The sequence below is a fragment of the Narcine bancroftii genome, chromosome 3 (assembly GCF_036971445.1).
Source record: "Narcine bancroftii isolate sNarBan1 chromosome 3, sNarBan1.hap1, whole genome shotgun sequence".
Lineage (NCBI taxonomy): Eukaryota > Metazoa > Chordata > Chondrichthyes > Torpediniformes > Narcinidae > Narcine > Narcine bancroftii.
This window is the reverse complement of record NC_091471.1, coordinates 224,616,777-224,643,863: the sequence shown is the minus strand read 5'-3', so window position 1 is coordinate 224,643,863 and position 27,087 is coordinate 224,616,777. Positions and strand designations below refer to the sequence as shown.

Below are 27,087 nucleotides of genomic sequence, written 5' to 3'. Positions count from 1 at the left end.
GAGCCCTCACAGCTCTCTGGAGAACAGATTACCAAAGATCTATGACCCTCTGAAAGAAAAACTATTTTCTCATTTCGATCTTAAATTGCTGAATCTTAAATTCCTGGTTTCATATTTAACCCCAAGGGAGAGTATTCTCCAGCAAATATCTTGTCAAGTTTGCTGGGAATCTTCAGTGTTTCACTAGAATTGTGTCTCTTTCTACTATTCTCTAATGAGTAGAGGGCCAAACTACTCAATTGTTCAACTCAGAGATCAACCTGGTGAATCTTTCCTGAATTACACCAAGTGCGAGTACATGGTTCCTTCAGTAAAGATAACAAAACTTCTGGTGTGACCACCAATGTCCTGTACGTTTGTAGTGAATTGGAGCTAATGTTCCATTTGTTTTTCTTCATGGTAATTTTGTGCTTCATGTAGGAAGATATCAGAGCTTTTTCTTTGAGGATGATTTTGTAGCTTCCATTCTAGTAATACCATTGATGATAAATGCTGTTCTAGGTGTCAAGGCCCTGGGGAGAAAATTACTGGAATGATTCCAAAAATGAAGTTATTTTGTTACGTGGATAGATTGAAGAGGCTGGGATTATTCCCCTTGCAACAGAAGAACTTGAAGGAAATTCAATAATAAAAGTTAAAATCTTGAAGGCTTTGGGCAGAATATATATATAAAAAGAATTTGTTCCCTAGGTGAGTGCAGAGGGAAGGGGATGGAAAGATAAGGGAAAGAAGAAGGGGGGTAGGGGGGGAGAAGGATGCGAGGAGGGAAGGGAGAGCACGTTAGCAGAAACCAGAGAAGTCATCGTTAATGCCATCTGGCTGGAGAGTGGCCAGATGGAAAATCAGGTGTTGTTCCTCTAATTTACAGGTGGACTGGGTGGGATAGTACATGAGGCCAATGGGAAAAAGGACAAAGGTTATTATTATCCTATTGATTATGCTTTCATTTTCTATCTACCTTTATTGCAGGTGTCTAATTTAATTCCTTTTCATTGAAAACTATTCAATTATACAATAAACTAAAACAGCAATATTTTTTTTGATATCAATGCATTTTGGATGAGAGTATGTACAGTGTGTAGCACTGTTATAAAGATCAGCAAGGATGTTATTCAATGAGGGCATTGCGGTCAGCGCAACACCTTTACAGCGCCAGCGATCGGGACTGGACTAGGGTTGGAATCCCGCACTATCTGTAAGGAGTTTGTACATTCTCCCCTTGCCTGCGTGGGTTTTCTCCGGGGGCCCCAGTTTCCTCCCACCTTTCAAAAAATGTACCGGGGTGTAGGTTAATGGGGTGTAATTTGGGCGGCACAGACTCATAGGGCCGAATTGTCCTGTTGCCGTGCGTAATGTCTTATTTAAAAATGTTAAATTTAATGAAGCATGCAAGGGACCAAATCCTCTATCTTTGCTTCTAACACATATATTTTCATGCTCTTAATTAAATTGGCTGGAACCATTGTCCAGCAATTTCAATGATGCCCTGTGTTACAAGCCCAGAGGACCCCAAAACCCAGCAGCAACAGAAATTCACCAAGACAAATGGTTACTTAAACAAAAGTTGATTTTAATTAAACATGAAAATAGAATCAAACCTTAACTTATTACTATAAACTTACTTAATTTAACTTAATCCCCTTCTAATTCTTAGCGCACGTGTATGTAATGTATGTGTAAGTTTAGAAAGGTTCTTTGATTCACTTCTCATTCCTCCAAGTTCACTGGTTGCAGGCAATTATTCTACTATGCACAGAATTTAATATTTATGAATCTTCACCAGGTTTTTGTGTTTGAAAGGTAAATGGTTACCACTCAGGAAGGTTCTTGTCAGTTTTCAGAGAGAGATTTGTTACTCGTTGGACACAAACTGATTCCTATCGATCAGCCATTTCAGTGTCTTGCCAAAGAAACTTGCCCCACCAGGGTTTTCCAGATGATGACCTCTTTCTTTCAGGTCACCACATAGCTCCTTCTCTGTTTCTGTTATATCAGGTGAAACATTATACAGCCAGCCCTCTCTTCTTGTATGGACCACAAGGACTTTGACCAGGCTGAACTAAGAACTCACAACCCGTCTTCAAAATGGGGTTTTTCCACAACTTGCCAGCTTGTCCTGTTCCAGTCCCAGCTGATGCTGCTGAACTGCAGAACTGAATTCTCTCTCTCTCTCTCTCTCTCTCTCTCTCTCTCTCTCTCACACTCAGAGAAAAGCCTGCTTGACTCCCTCTCTGCTTGCAAAACCACACGGTCCTCTTCGAACAACAAAATCTACTCAGACAGTCTGCAGCTCTGAACCTAATCCTCCGAGTTATTTCATGTGTTGCTTTCCAAAACAACAATCCATTAGTGAGGTCTCCCAAACTTTTGCAAAGACACTTGGAGCCGGCCTGTCTGGCTTGAGCAGAGCTCCTGTATTTTAAATTAGTCAGGCAATGTAAGAGTACAGCTATCCGGCACCTACCTGTCCCCCTAGGTGCCGGACACCAGGGGTTTTACTGTAATGTAGACCAATAACACTGCTAAATATAGATTGAATTAACAGAAGAATAACGTTGATCTCTTCAGAAATAAAACTTAGTATCAATTTATTACTGGTGGAACTCCAAATAAAATGTCAAAATTAAGTACAGCAGCATTAGTTGGTTGTAATCCCAACTTTCAGTCGTTCCCACTTGCTTTACAAAGGAAGCTGATGAAGACTGAAAGTTTTATTTGGAATGCCCGAAAGAGTTAAGTATTGATGGTTAAAGTTATTATAAATCGCCACGTTCGGAACGTGCAGTTGGCTCACACTTACCACCTTGCAGCAGAGAGGCCAGAACCACCAGAGCAGAGCGAGTCCCAGCAGTAACAACATGATGAATATGGCAAGGAATACAGCTGTTCCATCAGACTTGAAAGGAAATCAATGGCATTAGGATATTCAAACAATTCAATTCAAACCACTCAAACCTGGTAGAATGAATTACTTCGTTATTCTGGTTTTAAATCCAATTAATTATTTTCAGTTATCCAACATTGGACCCAATAATCCTTTTTAATTTCTACTGATGATTTTGTGTCAGTCTTCACGTCAAATGTGCTGAAGTCAGATGTTATGAATGTCTAACTCGTCTATTGGCTTCTTGTGGAGAGTGTCTACTTAACAGCTTCAGAGTTTTGGTACTGGTAGTATAGTGTTAGACTCAAAGTTATAGAGCACGGAAATAGGTCCTTTGGCCCAATTTCTTGGCATGGTGAGAGTAGAGGGCGGCACGGTTCGCATATTGGTTAGCGCAATGCTATTTCAGCACCAGCGATCGGGACTGGGGTTTGAGTCCTGTGCTGTCTGTAAGGAGATTGTATGTTCTCCCCATGTCTGGATGGGTTTTCCCTGGGGGCTCCAGTTTCCTTCAGTCCAAAATGTACTGGGGCAGTAGGTCAATTGGGTGAAATTAGGAGGTACAGGGCTGGTGGGGTGAAAGGGCCTGTTACTGTGCTATATGTCTAAATTTTTTTTTTTTTTTTAAATTCTCCTCATCAGCTAAATTACCTACCTGAGCTCATCCCATTTACTTGCATTTGGCCCAGGCATGCTTGGACTGACCAAAAAAGCTTGGTCAGTAGACAATATACAAGTAGACTTAAAGTATGAAAGAAAATCACAAAATAGTTTTTTTTTTAAAAAAGGGTATGTGATAGGAACATTTTCAGGTGATTTTTGTGATCAGCAGCCCAAAATCCATAAAATACACCCAAAAGTGGAAGCAAGATCATTGTTGTCCAGAGTAATCATTCCACAACACTAATATTATACTCTGGTATTGAGCTGAAAACCTCTCTTTTCATTCAGAAACACAATGTTATATCCCCCCCTTTAATTTTGAAAGATTTCCTGGGTTCAAACATTTGTCAAAATTCAGATGACTTGGCTTCCAGACAGTTTTCTTGTTCAATTTCCTGTTTTTGCATTAGCAAGTCATGAAATATTATACAGAAAGAAATTGCAGCCAAATTATCATACATTCACAACACTGAGGAATCATCTTAACAAAGTATTATAGTCCGGATTACGATTGTTAAAAAACAGAAAGGCGTGAGTTGAGGATTGTTCTTTGGGATTGTAACTGTTCTTGGGTAGATAGTGGTCATGCAAATGTTCCTTATCATCCAGCAAAGTGTTAAAAATGCCTCATAGCTCATGGTGGTAGCATTCCATGCAATTACTCGTCAACCTACGTGCATGCCCTGGATCTGAGTTCTTTTGTGAACATGTAACATTTCCTCAGGAACACTTCATACAGGAAACCACCTATGAAACAATGCAATGCATTTCACAATATTTTCATGTTATGAAAATCTGAAAATTTGCTGCATGACTTGGGAACTTCTAAATTCTGGTTTGTAATTAGCCTTTTGTTAGTAGCTCAGTTGCATAAAATTGGTACAAGTGCCTTTTAAACCTGTGCCAATAACACAAACATTTGAATGCATTCTTCAGAAGATGAGGATAAGCTGAAAATTATTTCAATCTAAACATAATTTTAAACATGAAGGGAAATTTCAAGATCGTGCAAAAAAATGGGCTTTGAATGTGACATTTTTAGAAAATAATAATATCGCATTTTGTTCATAGCCTTCTGCTCAAGACAATATTAAGTTAGTTACTTACACAAGCTGTGGCTGTGATTGTAACGGAACTAGAGATGAACGATTTTCCATCATTCAAACTCACTGATACATCCATTGTTCTGCAATAGAAATAGTAAAAAATGTACTCAGAAATTGTTTCTGGAACTGCTATAACATTGCAAGGTCTCTCATAACTTTATTCACATGTCCTTGCTGACGAGGAGGCCATTAAACCAATGCCAAGTCCGAGCAAATTAATCCCATTTATCCCATTGTCTTCAAAAGGTGCTGAACCAAAAGGATGACTGGCCACTTCTCTGTGGATGCTGGCTGACCCACTGAGAATTGTCTATTATCTCACAACCCCTGATTATATTGTCACATACCTGAACTAAGCAGCAATTTGCAAAAGGGCAATTTGCAAAAGCCAATGACGTCATCACGCCTTTTGGATGTGGGAAGAAATGAGAGCACCCTGAGAAAATCTCCACAGTCATAGGGAACATGTACAAACTGTACACAGACATCATCTGGGGCAGGGTCAAACCCATGTCCCTGGACATATGGGTAACAGCACTTACTATTGTGCTAAGAGCAAGTTCGGGATAGAGTTGTACACTTGCTATGTAAGTACATTTTAATCATTACCATTAGTTGCAGACTGGATAACTTTAGTCCCCAAGCTTGAATAATTAAATTACACTCTGGTTGGACACTACCTTCTTTTCACCACAGTATCAGATTTCAGGTTTATTGCTAGAGTACATACATGGCATCACATACAACCCTGAGATTCCTTTTCCTGTGGGCACAGCAGAATTACCAGTAATAGGTAGTGCAAAAAATAAACTGTTCATAGCATAAACATGTTAACAAACAAAGAACTGATAACAAACTGACTGTGCAATACAGAGAGAACAAAAAGAAAAGGGCACAGGAGTCCTCAAATGAGTCTCTGATTGAGTGTGCCATTGAGGAGTCTGATGGTGGAGGGATAGTAGCTGTTCCTGAACTTAGTGGTGTGGTGTGAGATTTGTGGCACGCATACATCTTTCCTGATGGTAGCAGTAGGCCCTTTCAAACTGCCATGTAAAACGGGGTTAAGCAGGCAATTTGCACAGTGAGTGACCCAGGTACATAGCGATCTGACCTACCTACGAGGTGGTCAGGGAACCCAGTAAATCTTACCCGGCGTCCTGCTCTGGTGGTTTGAAAGGTGAAATGGCCGATGCAGTTACTTTGGTGATGTCAGCGCTTGCGTGCGTGCGTCACAGGGAAACCCTGGCTGAAGTGCTGCTGCCACGATCAGGGGGGAGAGGTCATTGGCGATTGACAGGGGCAAGCGACTGATGGGGGATGGTGACTGATGGGGTGGTGGCGACTGACGTGGCGACTGACAGGAGAGGGGGTGACTTATAGCAGGCATGATTGACAGGGGGGGGTGACTGATGGGGGGGCGGCTGATGAGGGGATTGGCGACCGCCGGGATGGGTGACAGACAGGCGGATGAGGGGGGTTTCAATTGACATGAGGGGGTGGTGACTGATGGGGGGAGAGTTTACTGACAGGCGTTGGGGGAGGGTGGGGGTAGAGAATGATGGCCGGTACTTCCCGTGAGTGATGACGCGTCACTCACCACGTCATTGCGGGGGCAGGATCCCCACCTGCTAGGCTGGTGATTTAACAGGTAGGTACGCCTGAGATTTTAAAGGTGCATCCCGCACCCATATCCCAGTAATCGCACCTGGGTCCCAGGCGGGTTACCCAGGTGCTACAGTTTGAAAGCACCTGGGTGGTAATCCTTGGTGATTCCCAGAACCACCAGATCACTTCATTATTTCTTCACCACTCCCAATCACCAGAAGCCAAGCACTACTGAACTCAGTGGCATCTGAACCATGTATTAGATGCCACAAAAGGAACGGACAAGCGTCTGGACTATTTTAACATGGATATGATACAGCATCACCCAGTAATGATCAGGTAGTTAAAAATACACTGCATGTTCCACTTGATCACACTGAGGAACAATAAAATAATTTAATAAAAATGAAATGTTTTATAGGCACCATCAATGATTTGGAAATAGACCCTCAAAATATTTTTGATAGCTTCTGAAATCAAGACAAGCCAAATTTGAATATGCAAGACTCAGCAGGTCTCAGGAATCAGATGGGTTGAAGGCAGGTTCAACTAAATGCAGAAAAAAATGTGTTTTTTTCGGGAACAACAAAATAGAGATGAATTCGAGCCCCAGATCTACAGGGTGGGAACTGTGAGAATAATATCGGTTTAAAAAAAGTGAAGGAAAATTGCAAATTGGATTAAGAAATTTACTCCAAGCAACACATTTACGTAAGAAAATATAATGTGTCTGGTAACGAGGTGATTGATTTTGGAATGGTGAAAACATTTATGATCTCCAATCATAGGAAGTATGAAATGAAAATCTACCAGGAAGCAGGAGTTATGGACACAACAATGATTACTGACTACAGAAAATCAATTTGAGATTTTAAAAGAAAAATGCATTTCTGACAAGGTTGATGGTGCTTGACTGATTCTGATGGTTGGCAGACGAGATGTAGGAAAATGCAGTAAATGGAAGGGCATTGATAAATGTGGATGAACAGAGAAATCTTGGAATTCAGGATTATTGATCCCTGATGGGAGCAAAGTCCTCTACTTTTACTGACTGGTGATCGGAACAGGGATCTTACACTGCAAAAAGACAATAAAACCCTTGCTAGCCATTGCTGGAAATGTACACATTGTTCTGCATCATTGTATGACAGGAAGGATGAAATACAAAATGAGAGAGAACAGAGGAAATGAATGACGCAATTGATTGATTGGTTCAGTAATGTTTGGTGCAGAGGAAGCTAAAGACAAATGTATTGTATTATGGAGACCAAGACACAATGGAGAAAAAGGACACTTGCCTCAGGAGAGTGTCAATCACCTGAGGATATGAACTTAAAATAATTGTTAGAATGTTTAGGGGAAAGTTCTAGTACTCCTTTTATCCCCAAGGTGGGGTTCAGATACGAAACATTGACTGATTGGGTAGTTAAGTCAACACCCTACATTGCAATTAAAAAAATATGGATTAAGCACTTAGCACAATCTGGGAAATAGGATTGATCTGACGGTTGACTCTTCCTCAACTATCAAAGAGATGACAGATTAACTGACTTCCTTCCCTGGAATAAGCTCTGTTAATCCAGCATACTCAGAACTTTGGTGCTGCCTGACCAGCAGATATTCCAGACCATTAAATTAATATTCTACAAAATGCACTGAATATTTTATTGATACGTTTTCTAGTGAACCTGGTAAGTTTAAAGGAAATATGAAAAACTGAACCAGGTTAGTTTAAATAATGTGTATAAACCACTTTCTGCAAGTGGATGGGAAACATGGGAACTGGGGTGTCAATGAGTGAGTGGCAAGGGATGTGCAGGAACCTGGGCTCTTTTGAGTCAGAAGAGAGCATGGGAACTGAGGTCACAGCAACTGGGGCCTCAGAGAATAAATAGGGAACACTGCATACATCACCTAGTGACCCAGATACTGCACGATTAGGATTTCTGATCAGTCAGATGTGGATTACCGAGGTTGGTGTAAAATTCACTTCAATGTGCAGATGTTTTGCAAAGGTAAAACTTCAGATTACCAAGGTAATATTAACTTTAGCTCAGTTATTATTAATTTAATAGGCCTATCAGAGAAGAACTTGGACAGCACAATTGGTGTAGCGGTTAGCACAACGCCTTTACAGTGCCAGCAATCAGGACCAGGGTTCGAATCCCATGCTGTTTGTACAGAGTTGGTACATTCTCCCCATGCCTGCGTGGTTTTCCCCTGGGACTCCAGTTTCCTTCCTCCGTTTGAAACATACCAGGGATGTAGGTTAATTGGGTGTAAATGGCTTGTAATTGTTCTGTATGTCTAAATTTAAATTAAAAAAAAAAGTGGATAGGAGCTCAAAAACACAAACTGCCGGACCTTTCAGATCCAGAATTCAAAGTGGATGAGGAGTGTGGGGGGGTGGGGGAGTACAAACAATACAAAAGAAGGGAGAGAGTGGAATGGAGCAAGGGGCTCACATGTGATAGGTAGAACCAGGTGAGGAGAGGGATGAGGGGCAGGTGAGAGCAAGAGACAGCAGCTGTTGGATGATAAGCAGATAATGAGAGAGGAAAATAAGTCAGATGGAGCCAGGAGAAGGAGAAGTTGAAGGTAGAATCAGAGACTGAATAATAAAACTAATTTTATTGTCATAGATATTGTACATGCAACAACATTCTTATTTGCTGCAACTAACAACTAAAAACTATAAAAATCTACATAACTGAATTAAAAATAGGCAATAAATGAAATAAAGGTAAATAATAAATATTCAAAAGTATCCTGGTACAAAAGAGTGACTTCACAGAGCAGACATTCCTTTAGTGTTGGAAAAGTCCTTGATTAGTATAACACAGGAGGTTCAAGAAAATGATAGCTATTAGAAAGAACTTGCAGGGCTAATCTTCAAGTCTCTGTATCGTTGTAGTACTGAGAAGAAGTTGAGACCAGAGTGATGGGGGGTCCTTTATGGTGTTGGCTGGGAGGTTGGAGCCTGAGATGGACCTGGCTGTGTTTATTACCAGCTAGAACCTCCTACGATCCTGGGAGATGATAAGTAGAGATACAGGGGGGTGGCAGATGCTGGAATCTGATGAGGAACCAGGTAACAGAGAGATGAAGAGTGAAGAAGTTGAAGAAGGTTAAGTGTACACATGATAGGTAGATGGAATCAGATGGGGAAGGGAATGAACTGTATGATTTGGATGAGTGGGTGGTGGGTAGTGTGTAGGAGGCAGTTTTAGAAAATGGGTAGAGAGACCTGGGTGAATCAGAAGAGGTTGGCATGATTGGTGTAATGACTAGTGACCCGGGTTCAAATCCGTCACTGTCTGTAAGGATCTTGTACCTTCTCCCCATGTCTACGTGGGTTTTCCGTGAGTGTTACAGTTTCCTCCCACTCTGTAAAACGTAGGGGATCTGTAGATGAATTGAGTGTAATTGGGCAACATGCGCTCGTAGACCAGAAGGCCCTATTACCTTGCTGTACATCTAAATATTTTTTAAACTTAGTTTAGAGAAGGGAGCATAGTGGATGTGGGTTACCTGAAAATGCTTGGCTGACTAAAGCTGAAGTATATTAATGAAATTCAGCAGACAACCACTCCTTCTAATATACTTTGTATCTGTTGGGCATTATTATCAATTGGAAGTATAAAATCATTTATAAATGTAATTTGTTTTTTTCATTGTTATAGCCCCAGAGGATCCCAAAACGCAGAAGCAATAGAAATGCATCAGACAAATGGTTACTTAAACAAAAGTTACTTTTAATTTTCTTTAAACATAAAAACAGGATCAAACTCTAACTTATTACTACAGATATGCGATCCTTTTTCCGGATATCTAAAATCTGGAAAGCTCCAAAATTCGGAAAGTGGGGAGAGACACGGCAGCGTGAGTCGAGCGGTTGGGGGGAGACCGGCAGTGCAAGTCAGGCGGCCGAAGGGGGGAGACCTGCAGTGCGAGTTGGGCGGTCAGGGGGAGACTGGCAACGCGAGTCGGGGGTCGGGGGAGAGACCAGCAGTGCGAGTCGGGCGGGCGAGACCGAAAGCACGAGTCGGGTGGGCGAGGGGGGGAGACCGACAACGCGACTAGAAGAGGGTGAAGGTGGATACGGCAGCACAATTCGGGTGGGCTTAAATCTGGCTTACTGAAATCTGGAAAAATCTGAAATTCGGAACACACTGTCCCCCAAAGGTTCCAGATAAAGATTGTGTACCTGAATTAACTTAACTTAACCCCCTTCTAATGCAAAGTGCACGTGTATGTAATGTGTGTATAAGTTCAGAAAAGTTCTTTGATTCACTGTCCAATCTCACTTCTCGTTGGACACATACAAACTGATTCTCTCCAATCAGCCTCTTCAGTGTCTTGCCGAAGAATCTTACCCCCATCAGAGTTTTGCAAATGATCACCTCTTCTTCTGCAGGTCATCACAGAGTTCCTTTTGTTTTCCTAACTTCAGGTGAAACACTCTAGCCAGCCATTTTCTCTTGTATGGACCACGAGGGTTTTCAACAGGCTGAACTCAGAACTCACAACTCGTCTTGAAAATGGGGTTTCAACAAGCTGCCAGCTTGCCATGACTGCAGAAACCTGTTCTCTCGCTCTCTCTTAGAGAAAACTCTCTCTCTCTCTCTCTCTCTCTCTCTCTCTCTGCAAAATTGCATGTCCTCCTTAGAACAGACAGATTGTGACACCAGACCCAAACTTGGATGGTCCTAATTGGATTAATAGCCTTATTCTATGCCTTATTAAAGTGCAAAAGGTCAGGACAATGCAGCTTCGTTTCATAGCGACTGAGTAAAATGAGCTATGGATTCAGAGGGCATTCCAACACAAAAGCAAACAGGTCAACAGACACCTTGCCTTCACTCTGCTATCATTAAATCAATATTTTACCACTCTACAGAAAACTGTTTTAAACTGCTCCCACTGTAAAACCTCCTTTTCGGTTTATTACTCCATTTCCCATAATGCAACTGTAACCATTCCACCTTTGTAAATTTTTTTACAGGATGTTACCAACACAAATATTGCACTTGACCTGCATCACAGTTTGAAATACTCTTGTACCAAGCTGATTCTAAACCTACTAATGCTGTATCTCTTCATCCTTCATTGATCTTCAACTCAAGTTTCCTTACAGATAAAACAGAGACATCATTGTCCTATAGCGAGCCCTACAATAGCCTCTCATCCCACCACGGAGGGAGCACAATTAATAGTTTCCAGTTGAAGAAAGGAAGCCTGTGGGTGAATCAAATCAGCACCTCCAGACACGAGTGCAATGATAAATCGATGATTCTCAAATAAACATTTCCAAGGAAAACTGCTTTTCTATAAACAGGACAGTTATTGGCCAATGTATCATGGCTGAAAAAGTGGGGCCTTGTTCAGAACATTGGCCTCTTTCTCTGGTAGATTATAAATCACTGTACAGTGAAATCCCCGTTATCCGGAATTCAAGCAACCCGCAACCCGACCAACAGACAAAAAAAGGGAGGAAAAAATAAATAAATAAATCTCATTGAATTGGTATAAATATAATCAATTACACAATGCCCTTAAACATCTGGACTGCAAATGCTTACAGGATGCTCTTTATTGACTACAGATCGGCATTTAACACCACCATCCCCTCAAAATTGATCAGCAAACTCCAAGATTTGGGAGTTAACACCCCACTGTGTAAATGGATCATGGATTTCCTCACCTCCAGACCATAATCAGTGAAGATTGGTAACAACTTCTCCTCCACAATCTCCATCAGAACTGGAGCACCACAGGGCTGCGTTCTTAGCCCCCTGCTCTACTGACTTTACACCTACGGCGGTGTGGCTCGGTACGACACTAACACCATCTACAAATTTGCCATTGATACCACGGTAGTGAGTTGTATAAAGAAAGGGGATGAGTCAACATACAGGAGGGAGATTGAAAACTTGGCTGAATGGTGCACCAACAACAACCTTGCACTCGATGTTACCAAAACTAAGGAGTTGATTGTTGACTTCAGGAAAGGAAAGCCAGAGGTGTACGATCCAGCGATCACTGGGGGATTAGAGGTGGAGAAGGTGACTGAATTTAAGTTATCGGAACTCACTATTTCAGAAGATCTTTTCTGGACCCAACACACCAGTGGCATTGTGAAGAAAGCAGGTTAGGGCCTCCCCTTCCTCAGGAGTTTTCGGTGGTTTGGTATGACATCAGAAACCCTGGCAAATTCCAGGAGGTGTGATGGGAAGTGTGCTGACAGGCTGAATCACGGTCTGGTATCTGGTATGGAAACACCAATACCCCTGAACGAACAGTCCTCCAAAAGGTAGAGGACACAGCCCAGGACATCACAGGGAAAACCCTCTCCACTATTGAGTACATCTACAGGAGACGCCGCCATCGGAGAACAGCAGCAATTATTAAAGACCCATACCTCCCAGCACACGTTCTGTCCTTGCTGATGTGATGAGGAAAGAAGTACAGGTGCCACAAAACTCACACCACATGATTCAGGAACAGCTGCTATCCCTCCACCATCAGACTCAACAACAAACTCAATCAGAGACTCATTTAAGGACTCGAACTTGTGCACTTTATTGATTTTCTTTTATAACCATATAACCATATAACCACTTACAGCACAAAACAGGCCAGTTCGGCCCTACTAGTCCATGCCGTAGCAAATCCCCACCCTCCTAGTCCCACTGACCAGCACCCGGTCCATACCCCTCTAGTCCCCTCCTATCCATGTAACAATCCAGTCTTTCCTTAAATGCAACCAATGATCCCGCCTCGACCACGTCTGCCGGAAGCTCATTCCACATCCCCACCACCCTCTGCGTAAAGAAATTTCCCCTCATGTTCCCCTTATAATTTTCCCCCTTCAATTTTAAACCATGTCCTCTAGTTTGAATCTCCCCCTTTCTTAATTGAAAAAGCCTATCCACATTTACTGTCTGTCCCTTTTAAAATCTTAAACACCTCAATCAAGTACCCTCTCAATCTTCTTCGCTCCAGAGAAAAAAGCCCCAGTCTGCACAACCTTTCCCTGTAACTCAGACCCTGAAATCCTGTCAACATTCTCGTGAACCTTCTCTGCACTCTCTCTATTTTGTTTATATCTTTCCTATAATTTGGTGACCAAAACTGTACACAGTACTCCAAATTTGGCCTCACCAATGCTTTGTACAATTTCATCATAACCTCCCTACTCTTGAATTCAATACTCGATTCATGAAGGCAAACATTCCAAATGCCTTCTTCACCACACCATCTACCTGAGTATCAGCCTTGAGGGTACTATTTAACATAACTCCTAAATCCCTTTGTTGCTCTGCACTCCTCAATTGTCTACCATTCAATGTATATGACCTATTTAAATTTGCCTTTCCAAAATGTAGCACCTCACATTTATCTGTATTAAATTCCATCAGCCATTTCTCAGCCCACACCTCCAGCCTTCCTAAATCACCTTTTAATCTACGGTAATCTACCTCACTGTCCACAATACCACCAATCTTTGTGTCATCCGCAAACTTGCTTATCCAATTCTCCATCCCTACATTCAGATCGTTAATATATATAACAAATAATAGTGGACCCAGGACTGAACCCTGAGGAACTCCACTAGTCACCGGTCTCCAATTGGACAAACAATTTTCTACCACTACTCTCTGACACCTCCCATCCAACCACTGCTGAATCCATTTCACTACTAATGCCTCCACCTTTTTTCCTAACCTCCTGTGGGGAACTTTGTCAAAAACTTTACTAAAGTCTAAATAGACAACATCCACAGCTTTCCCTTCATCAACCTTTTTTGTAACCCCCTTGAAGAACTCAATCAGGTTTGTCAAGCATGATCTACCCCTGAAAAAACCATGCTGATTACTCCCTATCAATCCCTGTACCTCCAAAAATTTGTAAATAGCATCCCTCAGAACACTTTCCATCAACTTGCCCACCACAGACGTCAGACTTACAGGCCTATAATTCCCAGGTTTACATTTGGACCCTTTCTTAAACAGAGGAACCACATGCGCCACCCTCCAATCCTTTAGCACCACCCCCGTGGCCAGTGACATCCTAAATATCTCTGTTAATGGCCCCACTAACTGTCCACTAGCCTCCCCGAGTGTCCTAGGGAATATTTTGTCCGGTCTGGGAGATTTATCCACCTTTATCTTTTTTTTTATATAAACACAGCCATCACTATCTCCCCGGTTATCCTTATATGCTTCATGACATCCCCACTATTTTTCTTTACTTCAACTGGTTCAACATTTTTTTCCCTAGTGAATACCAAGGCAAAGAAATCATTCAAAATTTCCCCCATTTCCTCACACTTCTCACTCAGCCTACCTTCGCCATCTACAAGGGGTCCAATTTTATCTCTCACTAATCTTTTACTTTTAATGTACTTATAGAAACCCTTTGGATTTATTTTTACTCTGTCAGTCAAAGCCTCTTCATGCCTTTTTTTGGCCTTTCTAATTTCTTTCTTAAGATTCCTTCTACACTCCTTGTAGTCCTCCTTCAACTTCTCAGCTCCCTGCTCTTTATACCTCTTGTTCACCTCCCTTTTTCTCCTAACCAAATTTCCAATATTCCTCAAAAACCAAGCCTCCCTATGACTTCCAGCCTTTCCTTTGATCCACACTGGGACATAACTACTCTGTACCCTCAAAATTTCTTTTTTGAATATCCTCCATTTTTCATTAACATCCTTACCTGAAAATATCCTGTCCCACTCAATACTCCCCAAATCCCTTCTTATTCCTTCGAAATTTGCTCTTTTCCAATCCAGAACCTCAACTTTCGGCCTCTCCTTGCTCTTCCCTAAAACTACCCTAAAACTAACAGAATTATGATCACTAGACCCAATTGGTTCTCCAACATTAATGTCCGCTACCTGACCTAGCTCGTTCCCTAACAGGAGATCCAGTATTACACTGTCCCGAGTCGGTTCTTCTACTAACTGATTTAGAAAACAATCCTGAGCACATTTAACGAACTCCAGCCCATCCAGCCCTCTAACCGTATGGGTATCCGAATCAATGTGTGGGAAGTTAAAATCTCCCATGATCACTACCTTATGATTTTCACACATATACGTTATCTCCCTACAAATTTGTTCCTCTAATTTTCTTGGCCCATTTGGTGGTCTGTAATACATCCCTATTAGCACCCTCTTGACTCCTCCACCCCTCAATTCCACCCAAACAACCTCACTGGTCGATCCCTCCATACCACGATCCCTCCATACCATGATCCCTCCATACCATCCTGCCACCTCACGGCAGTAATGTCCTCCTTAACAAGCAGAGCAACTGCTCCTCCTTTTTTACCCCCTGATCTATCACATCTAAAACAAATGTATCCTGGAATATTAAGTTGCCAGTCCTGCCCCTCCTGTAGCCAGGTCTCACTAATTGCCACAATATCGTGACCCCAAGTATCTATCCATGCTCTCAGCTCATCTACCTTGTTCACTATGCTTCTTGCATTAAAATATATGCATCTCAGAGAATGACCCTCACATATATTCTCTTTTTTACCTTCTACCCTAATCTCCATCCTACCTTTGTTATCTTTTTTTATTCCTATCTAGGTGGCCATACTCCCTAGACACTGCTCTCACACTGTTCCCCACCCCCCTGCCAAACTAGTTTAAACCTTCCCCCACAGCTCTAGCAAATCTGCTTGCCAGCACATTGGTCCCCCTCCAGTTCAAGTGAAGTCCGTCCCTCTTGTACAGGTCCGACCTTCCCCAGAAGAGATCCCAATGATCCAGAAATCTTATCCCTTGCCCCCTGCACCATCTCTTTAGCCACGCATTCATCCTCCACATCCTCCTATTTCTACCCTCACTAGCTCATGGCACCGGCAGCAATCCAGAGATTACTACCTTGGAGGTCCTGTTTTTTAACTTCCTACCTAATTCTACATAATCCTGTTTCAGGACCTCATCCCCACTTCTAACCAAGTCATTGGTCCCCACATGGACCACGACTTCTGGCTGTTCTCCTTCCCCTTGCAGAATGCTATGTACTCGATCAGAGATACCCCTGACCCTGGCACCAGGGAGGCAGCAGACCAACCTGGATCCCCGATCTCGTCCCACAAACCTTCTATCTGTCCCTCTGACTAATGAGTCCCCAACTACAAGAATCCTATTCTTATCCTTCTTTCCCTTCTGAACCTCAGGGGCAGCCCCTGTGCCAGATACCTGACCCCCACGACTCGTCCCTGATAGGCTGTTCCCCCCAGCAGTATCCAAAGCCGAATACATGTTGCTGAGGGGCACTTCCACAGGGGTACTCTGCACTGGCGCTCTCCCTCCTTTCCTCACAGTCACCCAATTCCCTGACTCCTGCCTTCTAGGGGTGACTGTCTCCCGGTAACTCCTCTCTATCACTGCCTCTGCTTCCCTTATGATCCTCAGTTCATCCAATTGCAGCTCAAGCTCCCTAACACGATCACTCATTATATGCAATTGGATGCACCTTTTGCAGGTGTAGTCATCAGAAACAGCTGTGCAGTCTCTGATTTCCCACATCCCACAATTGGAGCACTTAACCCCCGTGGCCAGTGACGGGGAGGGGGGGGGGGCGCGGAATGTTAATTAAGATGTCAGCATGGTTAGCACAACTCTGTTACATTGCCAGTGACCGAGATTCGAATCTAAATTTAAATTATGTAAGTTACAGGAATTACCTGATTAATTACCTGATTAAAGGAAACTTTACATCATTGAAGACTCCAATACTGTTCTTTCCTCCCCATTTTGTACTGTAATTTGTCTTTTAAACTGTTTATCCTTAATGCATGTGTATTAGTCAGGCACTGTAAAAGTGTGTCTCAGTCAACCGGAAAATTCGCATATCCGGCATCCACGATCCCAAAAGGTGGTAGATACTGAGGATTTTACTATACTTGTAAAAATCATCTACCTATGGACAAAAATTATATTGAATGTCATTTTATGATTTAAATTTGAGCACGAGAGAGTGAAGAAAATGTCTACATATTCAGTTAGAATTTTATATAGAAGCACAGATATGCTGGAGAAAATCATCGGATCTCGCAACTTCCACAGGAGGTAAAGCCCTGCACCATGAGCAGGTTGCTCCATGCTGGCCCACACCACTGCCGAGCCCCTGCACAGCAATGCTAAATGGCGGCTTGCCAGACAGTGTGGCTGTGTGGGGTTGGGGGTCGCCGTAGTATGGGCCAGCGATGAGCAACCTGCTCGTGGTGCAGGGCTGCGAGTGAGCAGAGAGTGTGTGCACGCCATGCATTGCTGGGGTTCCATCCATTCTTCCCGTCACCATCACCTTGCGGTAGTAGCATTTGCTGTGTCAAGGGGGCTCGGGTTCAAATCCCAGCTGGCTCTGTCGGGGCTTGGTCTCCAGTGATTTCTGTGAAGCACGATAAGCTGCAGACTAAACTACCAGCTTGATAGTGTCTACCAATTCTACAACAAACCCAAGCCTGCTTGGAGCAGACGAGAGGATGCAACCCAATTTGTAGCGCAATCTCCAAAAACAGATATTTACAGCAACTCATTCTTCCCCCGCACAATTAAAGCATGGAATAATCTTCACCCTATCAGGCCCAATTAAATTTCAGACAGCTCTTCTTCTAAAATCTCCTCCTTAAGCACACACCTCTAACCTTATAATTACAGTCAGAAAGTCAAGTCACGAATGTTTAAAAGTTATGAGTCAAAATGCTGTTTATCTCAAGTTTATGGGCCAAGTGACAGCAAATGGAACTAGGTCAAGTAGACAACTTGGCTGTCTGGTGAATTGAACAAAAAGGGCCCTTTCTATGCTGTACAACTCCATGACTCTTTGAATAGCAATGTTAGTAATCATCGTATTAATGCGTGAGAAGCGCAAGTATAAGCAAAGGCAAAAAATCTTAGTCATATTCTCTGTTCTTTTGGTTTAAAGCCTAATCTGAAATGAGAATATGTTTAACAGCAGAGCAAAGAAACAAACAGCAACGCGATCTAGGTCCAGTAAAATCCCCGTGTTTCGGAATTCAAGCAACTGGTAATTTTTTTTTGAGGAAATAAATATATAAATAGAAGAATATATTAAAAATTAAATAGATTTTTAAAATTGTAAAAGTAAATGTTCTCCAAAGTAACACTTAAGCCTTGGGGAAAGATGGGAGCAAATATTGTGCCTTGCTCATAGCAGCTACTTGAATAAAGTTGTGCTTGAATAAATGGCGTCGTGCAGGATGAAGAGCAGATTGATGCTGCTCACCGTTGGGGTGACTCTCTTAAGGTGTCTCCTTGTCCCCACTTAGTAAGAGTCTTTATCTCTATTAGTATATAAAGTATTATTAGGAAGGCTTTATCTGTAAACTTGGGGGAGGGGGATGGCAGCACAGTTAGTGTAGTGGTTAGAACAACGCTGTTACAGCACCAGCGACCGGACTTCCAAATTTAAATGTAAATTTTGTAAATTATAGGAATTACCTGATTAAAGTGAACTTTACATAATAAAGGACGACTGCACTGATTTTTTTTTTAAATTAGTTTACATTCTGCACAGTCTTTTGTCTTTTAAACTGTTTATTCTTCATGCTGGTCTATTAGTTAGTAATTGTATAAGTGAGTCTCAAGCAACCAGAATATTCACCTAGCCAGCATCTGCGATCCTCATAGGTGCCAGATACCAGGGGTTTTATTGTATTGTGCCTGTGGTCCAGCTTCTTGTCAGAACTTCTCACCCAGTGCCACTCAATTCTTTAATTCCTTTTTCTGATTACAAGTGATTGGAGATGACCTCATAGATGGTGGTTGTTTCCTCAACAACATTGGTAGTTGAGGTCATAGATTCAAGAACTGCTAGTAAGCCTTGGCAAGTTACCAGGTTACTGAATGCACTTGGCTTGCTCCACTGGCAGAATGATGGCTAATAAAAACTGGAAGCGCATTACCTCCTATTCTACCTGGGCAGTCTTTAGCTCATTAGTACGAACATAGAATTCTCCAATTTCAGGTCACGTCCCCTTTTGCTAGGTTGCCAGGAGTGGGTGTTACCACTATCAATCAACTGAATGGTTCATGAGACTGTCTTGTGCCTTGAAGTCAAGCTTGTGTAAATTTCTATAAATAGCTCACTGCATTTTTTTTTTAAAGTATTCGAGTGGGGTTTGGTGAAAATCTGTGTCTGTCGTTAATTCTCTGAGTAAACTCCTCAGCTACGCGTACAGCCCAAACATTTTGGGCACAGTTGCAACATATTTTGACGACGAGGCTGAAGAAAAATGTCAGTAACAATGGAACAGCTCAAGGCCATCCTCAAACAACAGCAGGAGAACTTTGAACTGATGCAAGTGAAGGTAATGGACCAGCTGGCAGCAACAATGTCCATTGGAGCTTCAATCATTGAGGAAGGTGAGCCTGGAGTTAAAACAAATCCTGCAGATGTATTAATGAACTCTATCCCTGTGTTTAATTATGACTTAGAGTAATGCACTTTTAAAACGTGGTCCAAAAAGTATGAAGGCTTGTTTTTAGTACACTTTTCCAAGTTCAATGAGGCATGGAAGATTAGGTTGTGGTTGATAAAGTTAGGCACTCGGGAACACGAGCATTATTTAAACTTTATTCAGCCAAAACTTTCCTGGGAGCTCAGCTTCAGGGAAACATGATGTAATGGAAGAAATATTCGGTAAACAAACATCACTGTTCAACATTCGGTATCAGCATTTAAAAAGAACCAAGATAGATACCGAAGATTTTGCGGCATATGTGAGTATGGTAAATCGACAGTGCAAGCGTTTTAAACTCTTTACACTGACTGAAGACCAGTTCAAGTGTCTCGACTTTGTAGTGAGAATGCGGTAACACTGCTGGTACAGTTAAAGCACCACCATGCACAGGTATTTTCCGAAGGCCTCGGACGGTGCACAAAAACAAAGGTGAAATTCTGTCTTCTGCCAAATGTGAAACTGACTTTCAAGCCAAAACGACCTGTCCCATACGTAACACTGCAAGAAGTGGACCAAGAATTGAAACGGCTGCAACATGAAGGAGTAATTGAACAGGTCAACTACTCATCATGGGCTTCACCTATCGGGGTGGTGAAGAAATCGAGTGGCTCCATACGCCTATGTGCTAATTTCTCAACTGGTCTGAATGCAGAATTGGACACCCATCAATATCACTGCCACTGCCTGATGACCTCTTCGCTAAGCTGAATGGTGACAAATGCTTTGCAAAGATCGACTTAGCAGAGGCATATCTACAGGTGGAGGTTGATGCCCAATCCAGAGAATTGCTGACCATCAACCCGAACTGTGGACTGTTCAGCTACACCCGTCGGAGTGAAGACCTGCTCCAGCTATCTTTCAGCAGATAACAAACACAATGCTGAATGGTGTTCCAGGAATTGCCGTGTACCTGTATGATATCCTGGTTATGGGAGCACACGCTTGAGAATTGTTTGATTGTCTTGATTGTGTTTTGTCCCACATCAAAGACTACGGTTTTTGAGTGCGTCCATAAAAATGAACATTTTTCATGGTCAACTAATATCTGGATTTCATCAATGATGAACATGAACAGTGGCCAGATCCACAAAACACTGATGCTATCAGACACATGGCTGCACCCACAGATATGATCACGCTACATTCATCCTTGGGTCTTATTGGTCATTATAGTTCATTTCTGCCAGAGATGCATAAACTCCATGATCCACTCAACAAGCTTCTTACACAGGGTAGCAAATGGAATTGGACTTCAAAATGTCAAGAGTCGTTTAATCGAGTTAAGACAATGTTAAATTTGAACGTTCTTTTGATGCACTACAATCCAAACTTGGAGATTGTTGTAGCTTTATATACATTACAGTCTGGGGTGGGTGCAGTCATTTCACACAGCTTCCCAGATGGGAATCAAACACGCAGCATGCTCTCTAACCCCTGCAAAGCGTAACTATGGACAAATTGAAAAGAAGGTTCTAGCAATTGTTTTTGCAGTGAAGAAATTCCATAAAATGCTCTATGGACGGCAATTCACTCCTGACAGATCACAAGCCGCTATTAGCAGTATTTGGTTCAAAGAAAGGAATTCCAATTTACACGGCAAACCGACTGCAAAGATGGGCAACCATGCTTCTTGGGTATAATTTCAAAATTAAATACCTGCCGACTTCAAGTATCGGACAAGCTGATGCATTATCACAACTCATTAGTGAACAGGAAACAGAGCCGGAAGATATTCTTGTCGCGGAACCCTCGGTAGAAGTCAACCAGGTATTCAAAGATGTTATTAACTCACTGCCGGTTACAGCAGAAAGAGTCAGACAAGCAACGAGTGAAAATGACATTCTTCAAGAGATAATGCGTTACCATCATACAGGGTGGCCAAAAACATCCAAGATCGGATATTCAGCCATTTTTTTTAAAGGACAAGAATCATTAACAATCTCTAATGGCTCTCTTTTGTTTGTAGAAAGGATTGTGATACCACAAACTCTGCAATCAGCAATCCTAAAACAGCTTCACAGAGGACATCCTGGAACAAATCAAGGAAATGTGCAGGCTGGAACGGACAGATGGACTAGACATGTCCTCCAGTTGCAACCAACCAAATGTAACCTCACTAAAACACCTGAGCAACTCAGCTTGGATGCTCTGTTGGAGACTTTTGAGCTGCAGAAACCAGTGACCAACCAAACACAACCATCACAAGAAACCAAGATTTTACCTGCTGCACCACGGCAACCTGTACGAACTTCACAAAGAGTTCGCAAACAAGTAAAGCCCTTCCAAGTTGGCTCAAGTCCCCACTCGTATGAGTAAAGCAGCTCAAAAGGGGGTGATGCTAGGACGCCCTAATCAGAGAGACCCACAGTCGCCATGAGTGGGGTTACCACTGGAGCCATCAATCAACTGAATGGCTCACGAGACTGTCTTGTGCCTTGAAGTCAAACTTGTGTAAATTTCTATAAATAGCTCACTCCATTTTTTAAAATAAGAAGTAAAGAGAGTTCGGGTGTGGTTTGGTGAAACTCTATGTCTGTCATTAATTCTCTGAATAAACTCGAAGTGGGAGTTAGATTTCCTCAGCTACGCATGCAGTCTAAACATTTTCGGCACTGTTACAACACCTTTCTTTCTTCTGATCCACTCCTGTTCTTCCCACATCCCCCTCCCATTTTTGTTTCCACCCAGCTCCTCTCTTATTCTCACCCCTTCACCCTTCTGCTTTCATCCTCTTCTACTCACATTTCCCTTCAGTTCCACCTGATCCAATCTGTCCTTCATCTGTCCCGTAATAGTTTCCATTATGTCACAACAATCACCTTCTTATCAGATTCCAGTACTGGTTTTTATTTCCACTTTCAGTAAAAGCCCAAAAATCCTGGCTCCATAATGCTGTCCAAACCCCCCCCCTCCCCAATTCTATCCTCATTATACTAGCTCTCTCTCCTCTGTACTCTCAGACTTGATGAAGAATTCTGACCCAAAACATCAACATTTTCTCTCACTTGTGTTGCTTGGCCTGCCGAATTATTTGGTGCATACATTTCTGCTTTTCTGGTGATGAGGAAAAGGACGCTGGAAATTAATTCCTACTTGGAACCAAATTTCAAAAAAATGACTGGAGATGAATTTCTCAAGAGTGGGTGTTTTAAGTTGATAGATGGGAAATTACAGGTCCGGTAGCCTAACTTCAATGGTTGGCAAGATTCTGGAGTCTATTATTAAGGCTGAGATTTTGGGGTATCCAATCACACAAGATAAAATGGGCCAAAGTCAGTAGGGTTTCCTCCAGGGGAGCTCTTGCCTGAGAAACCTGTTGGAGTTCTTTGAAGAAGTAATAAACAGGACAGATAAAGGAGAGTCAGTAGTTTACTCGGATCTTCAGAAAGCCCCTGACAAGGTATTGCAAATGAGGCTGCAAAACAAGATAGCAGCCCACGATATTATAGGAAAGAAGATTGGCTGACTGGCAGAAGGCAGAGAGGAAATAAAGAGAAGAGTAGTGTTCCACAGGGGTCAATCTTGGATCTTCTGACCATGACCCAAATGGCAAAATGGGTGGCTTTGTGGCCAAGGGTGCAGATGATACGAAGTTAGGTGGAGGGCCAGGTACTGCTGAGGAAGGAGGGAGTCTGCAGAGGGACTTGGACAGGTTGAGAGAAGGTGCAAAAGTGGCAGGTGGAATACAAAAGAGAGGAGTCTGTGGACATCCCTTTGGGAGAAGGAATAAAGGGATGGGACTGAGAAGAAAGTAAGCACTCTACAGTGATTGTGAAAGAAAACACAACAAATTTTTTAAATGCAAATTGCGTACTCACAAATACCACATACATGAACAGATCAAAACAATTTTTTCTTTGGCTTGGCTTTGCGGACGAAGATTTATGGAGGGGGTAAAAAGTCCACGTCAGCTGCAGGCTCGTTTGTGGCTGACAAGTCCGATGCGGGACAGGCAGACACGGTTGCAGCGGCTGCAGGGGAAATTGGTTGGTTGGGGTTGGGTGTTGGGTTTTTCCTCCTTTGCCTTTTGTCAGTGAGGTGGGCTCTGCGGTCTTCTTCAAAGGAGGTTGCTGCCCGCCAAACTGTGAGGCGCCAAGATGCACGGTTTGAGGCGTTATCAGCCCACTGGCGGTGGTCAATGTGGCAGGCACCAAGAGATTTCTTTAGGCAGTCCTTGTACCTTTTCTTTGGTGCACCTCTGTCACAGTGGCCAGTGGAGAGCTCGCCATATAACACGATCAAAACAATACAAAACTACACTAATTGGCAGAGTTAAATTTTCAAATGGCTCTGGGATAGAAAATTTTCTTGAGTCCGTTTGTCTGAGATTTAATGGACCTATATCGTCTACCCGAGGGCAATCGTCAAACAGATGACAGCCCGGGTGAGTAGATTCCTTAAGGATATTGGCTGCTTTCCCGATAAGAGATCAAAATAAATCCTCCAAAGGAGCTCTGTGTCTCGATGATCTTCTGGGCCATATTGATAATCCTCTGAAGGTCCCTCTTATCTGCTGCTGTACAGCTGGCAAACCACACGGGAATGCAGTAAGCCAGCACACTTTCAATAGAGCAGCGATAGAAGGACACCAATAACTTCTCCTGTAGATTGAGTTTCCTAAGGATTCCCAGGAAATGGAGATGTGCCTTCTTGACTACCACGGTCATATTAGTAGTCCAAGAATGATCCTCAGCCAAATACGTTCCCAGGAACTTAAAAGTCGTGACCCTTTCCACACAGTCCCCATTAATATAACAATGGAGCTGGGGCCATACTGTTCCTCCTGAAATCCTTTATGAGCTCTTTCGTCTTCAATACCAGACTGAATTCATTTTGCCTTAACATTTCTTGAACATTGTTGCCCTTGGACTTAAGAAGAGTGTGTTCGATTACACTTGGAAAGCATTTTGTGAAGGAATGTAGCAAACGAGTTCAGCCATTTGCCACAGATGATCAAACTTCCTATCTGCTCTAATGGCCAGAGTAAAATTATTCTTGTTGGCTCGGCTGATGACGCCAGGATGATGGTTGACTGGATGAAGGTAATGCTAACGATCAAACAGAACTATCGACATACGTCCGTGCTAAAGTGGTTATTACCGGAGAATGTCAAAACAAATGTCAGATTTTGCTCTCTCAGAATTTGGTTCGCTGAGGAGAATGTGTCGGCATGATTCAGTGCTCTCATGGAAAGTAATTTTATTATCACTTTTAACATAGTAGAATATGCATTATCACACACCAGAGTGAAAGATTGAACAAGACACATCTATTGATTCTGCTGTAGAAACTCAGCCTCAAGAGAAAATATACTTACAAAGAGTGGCCTAGTGTAAAAAAATTCCATTATGTTGTCAAGTTGTCAAAGTTAATAACTTAATCCTATACATCACTACTGGGGTGAGGGACCAATTTTGAAGAAATATATTAATTTATAAGGCAAATCTAACCAGTCCTCAAAAAAAATCTACTATTAATAGTGCAATAAGCTGATTCCTTAAGGATAAATCCGTTGACTTTTCAAAAATACGCAAAACGTGTGGAGGCTAAGTCTTTATTAATGAGGCAGAATACAATAAACTACACTGAAATAAAAGAATTGGGAAACTGAAGAAGATAAAAGAAGGAGCAATTACAAAATGTGCAGCAGGATGGAAATGGGTCAACTAAATGTCAAGAATGAGAACACAAAATAGCAGAATAAAACAGATGACAGTAGTATGAAGCAAGAAGAGATGTAAGACATCACAGCAGATTCAAAGCACGCCAGCAAATAAATATTTTCATATAAAATGAAAAGGAAGCATCTGGGGACAGATTTACAGCATTACGGGTTTATTTAAACCAGACAACACGAACAAGATTCAAGATTCATTTACGGTCATTGTAATAAAACAGTGTCATATTACATGAAATTGCTTTTGCCTGCTGTAAGGCAGACAGATTCGCCATCAGCAGAAATTACCTGAAGTGCCTCTTACAGTTAGAGAAATAGAAGTGGGGGGAGTCAAGTTATGCGGAGGAGGTAGGACGTGGGATCATAAAACTCCCGTGAAAATAGAAGAAAATGGTTATTTAGCTAAAGTAAAGAGAGATTAAAATATAAAGGAAGAAGAACAGTCCATTTACTTTTAAAAATGGCTTTGAAGAAAGGAACTGTTGTTGCTGGAGCAGATGAAGGTGTTGTTCCTGGATATGAGAAGAGGCCTTTGACTCAGAGAAGTCCCAGACTCGAGTGACAACTGAGGCCCATCAGGGAATTGAGTTGCTGGGAGCAGCAGCGTTTATAACCAGCCTTTCGGATGGTGAAGATGGCATTGGGCCAAAGAAAACAGGTTCTTTAAGCAAGGTCAGAGAGTCAACTTTGAATGAGAAGATTAATTTCAATGGTGAATTGGCAAGTATTGCAGATGAGATGAGCTTTGGAGAGATTCTTTCAACTTGTGAAGGTTTTATACAAGTTAAAGATAAAACTAAGGCTATAAAAAAGGATAAAAGGAACTCTGATGGTGAACTGAAATAGACGGAATGGGAAATGTGGGATTATATTAAAAGGATGTGGGAAAAAACAGATTATTTAAAATCTGAGGTTAAAGAGGTGAAAGAAAAATACAAGCAGTTATCTACAAATATGGAAGTACAAGAACAACAGAATGTGAAAAATTAGAATATCATGAAGGCTTATGAAGAGGATAAACGTATAAAGGAGAAACTGAAAAATTTGGAATCTGAAGTTGAGGAAGAAATTATTGAGAGGAAGATAAATTCTGAAAAAATTGATAAGATGGAAAATTTTAGTAGGAGAAACAACATTAAGATTGTTGGCTTGGAGGAAGGAGAAGAAGAACACGATATGATTCAGTTTCTCCAAGGATGAATATCTAAAGTTCTGAGGGTAAATCAATTGAAGGTCAAATTGAAATTATAAAAGCACATAGAGCCCTCAGAGCATGACTGCAATCAAATGAGAAACCTCGCTCTATAGTAATTGTGTTCAAAATATCGCGATAAGGAAAAGATCCTAGCCCTAGCAGCAGAAAAAGTAAGAATAAAGAAAAATCCACTTGAATATCGTGGTTCAAAGGTTTTCTTTTACCCAGATATTACTGCAGTTGTTGGCAAAGAGGAGACAGTTTAATGAAGTCAAGAGAAGTCTTTGGGAAAATGGATACGTTTACGTTACGTTATCCAGCTACGATGAAGATTGTATTACCGGATGGCAAAAACAATTCTTTTAATGGATTATAAACAGGCATCAGATTTTGTGGAAACTTTATCTTCTAATAAGCCGAATAAATATGAAGGAATTATTTGCAATGAGAAAAT

At 41.9% G+C, this 27,087-nt stretch overlaps 1 protein-coding gene across 1 annotated transcript in view; it reads right to left on the bottom strand.

Moving 5' to 3' along the window:
• The window catches only part of antxr2a (ANTXR cell adhesion molecule 2a), a 184,389-nt gene that overhangs the window by 48,733 nt on the left and 108,569 nt on the right, over window positions 1-27,087 (bottom strand). Inside the window, exons 11-12 of the mRNA XM_069926743.1 lie at window positions 4,655-4,733; window positions 2,801-2,896 (exon numbers count right to left, since the gene is read on the bottom strand). Of these exons, the coding sequence (XP_069782844.1) occupies window positions 2,801-2,896; window positions 4,655-4,733 (175 nt within the window). The remainder of the gene's footprint in view (window positions 1-2,800; window positions 2,897-4,654; window positions 4,734-27,087) is intronic.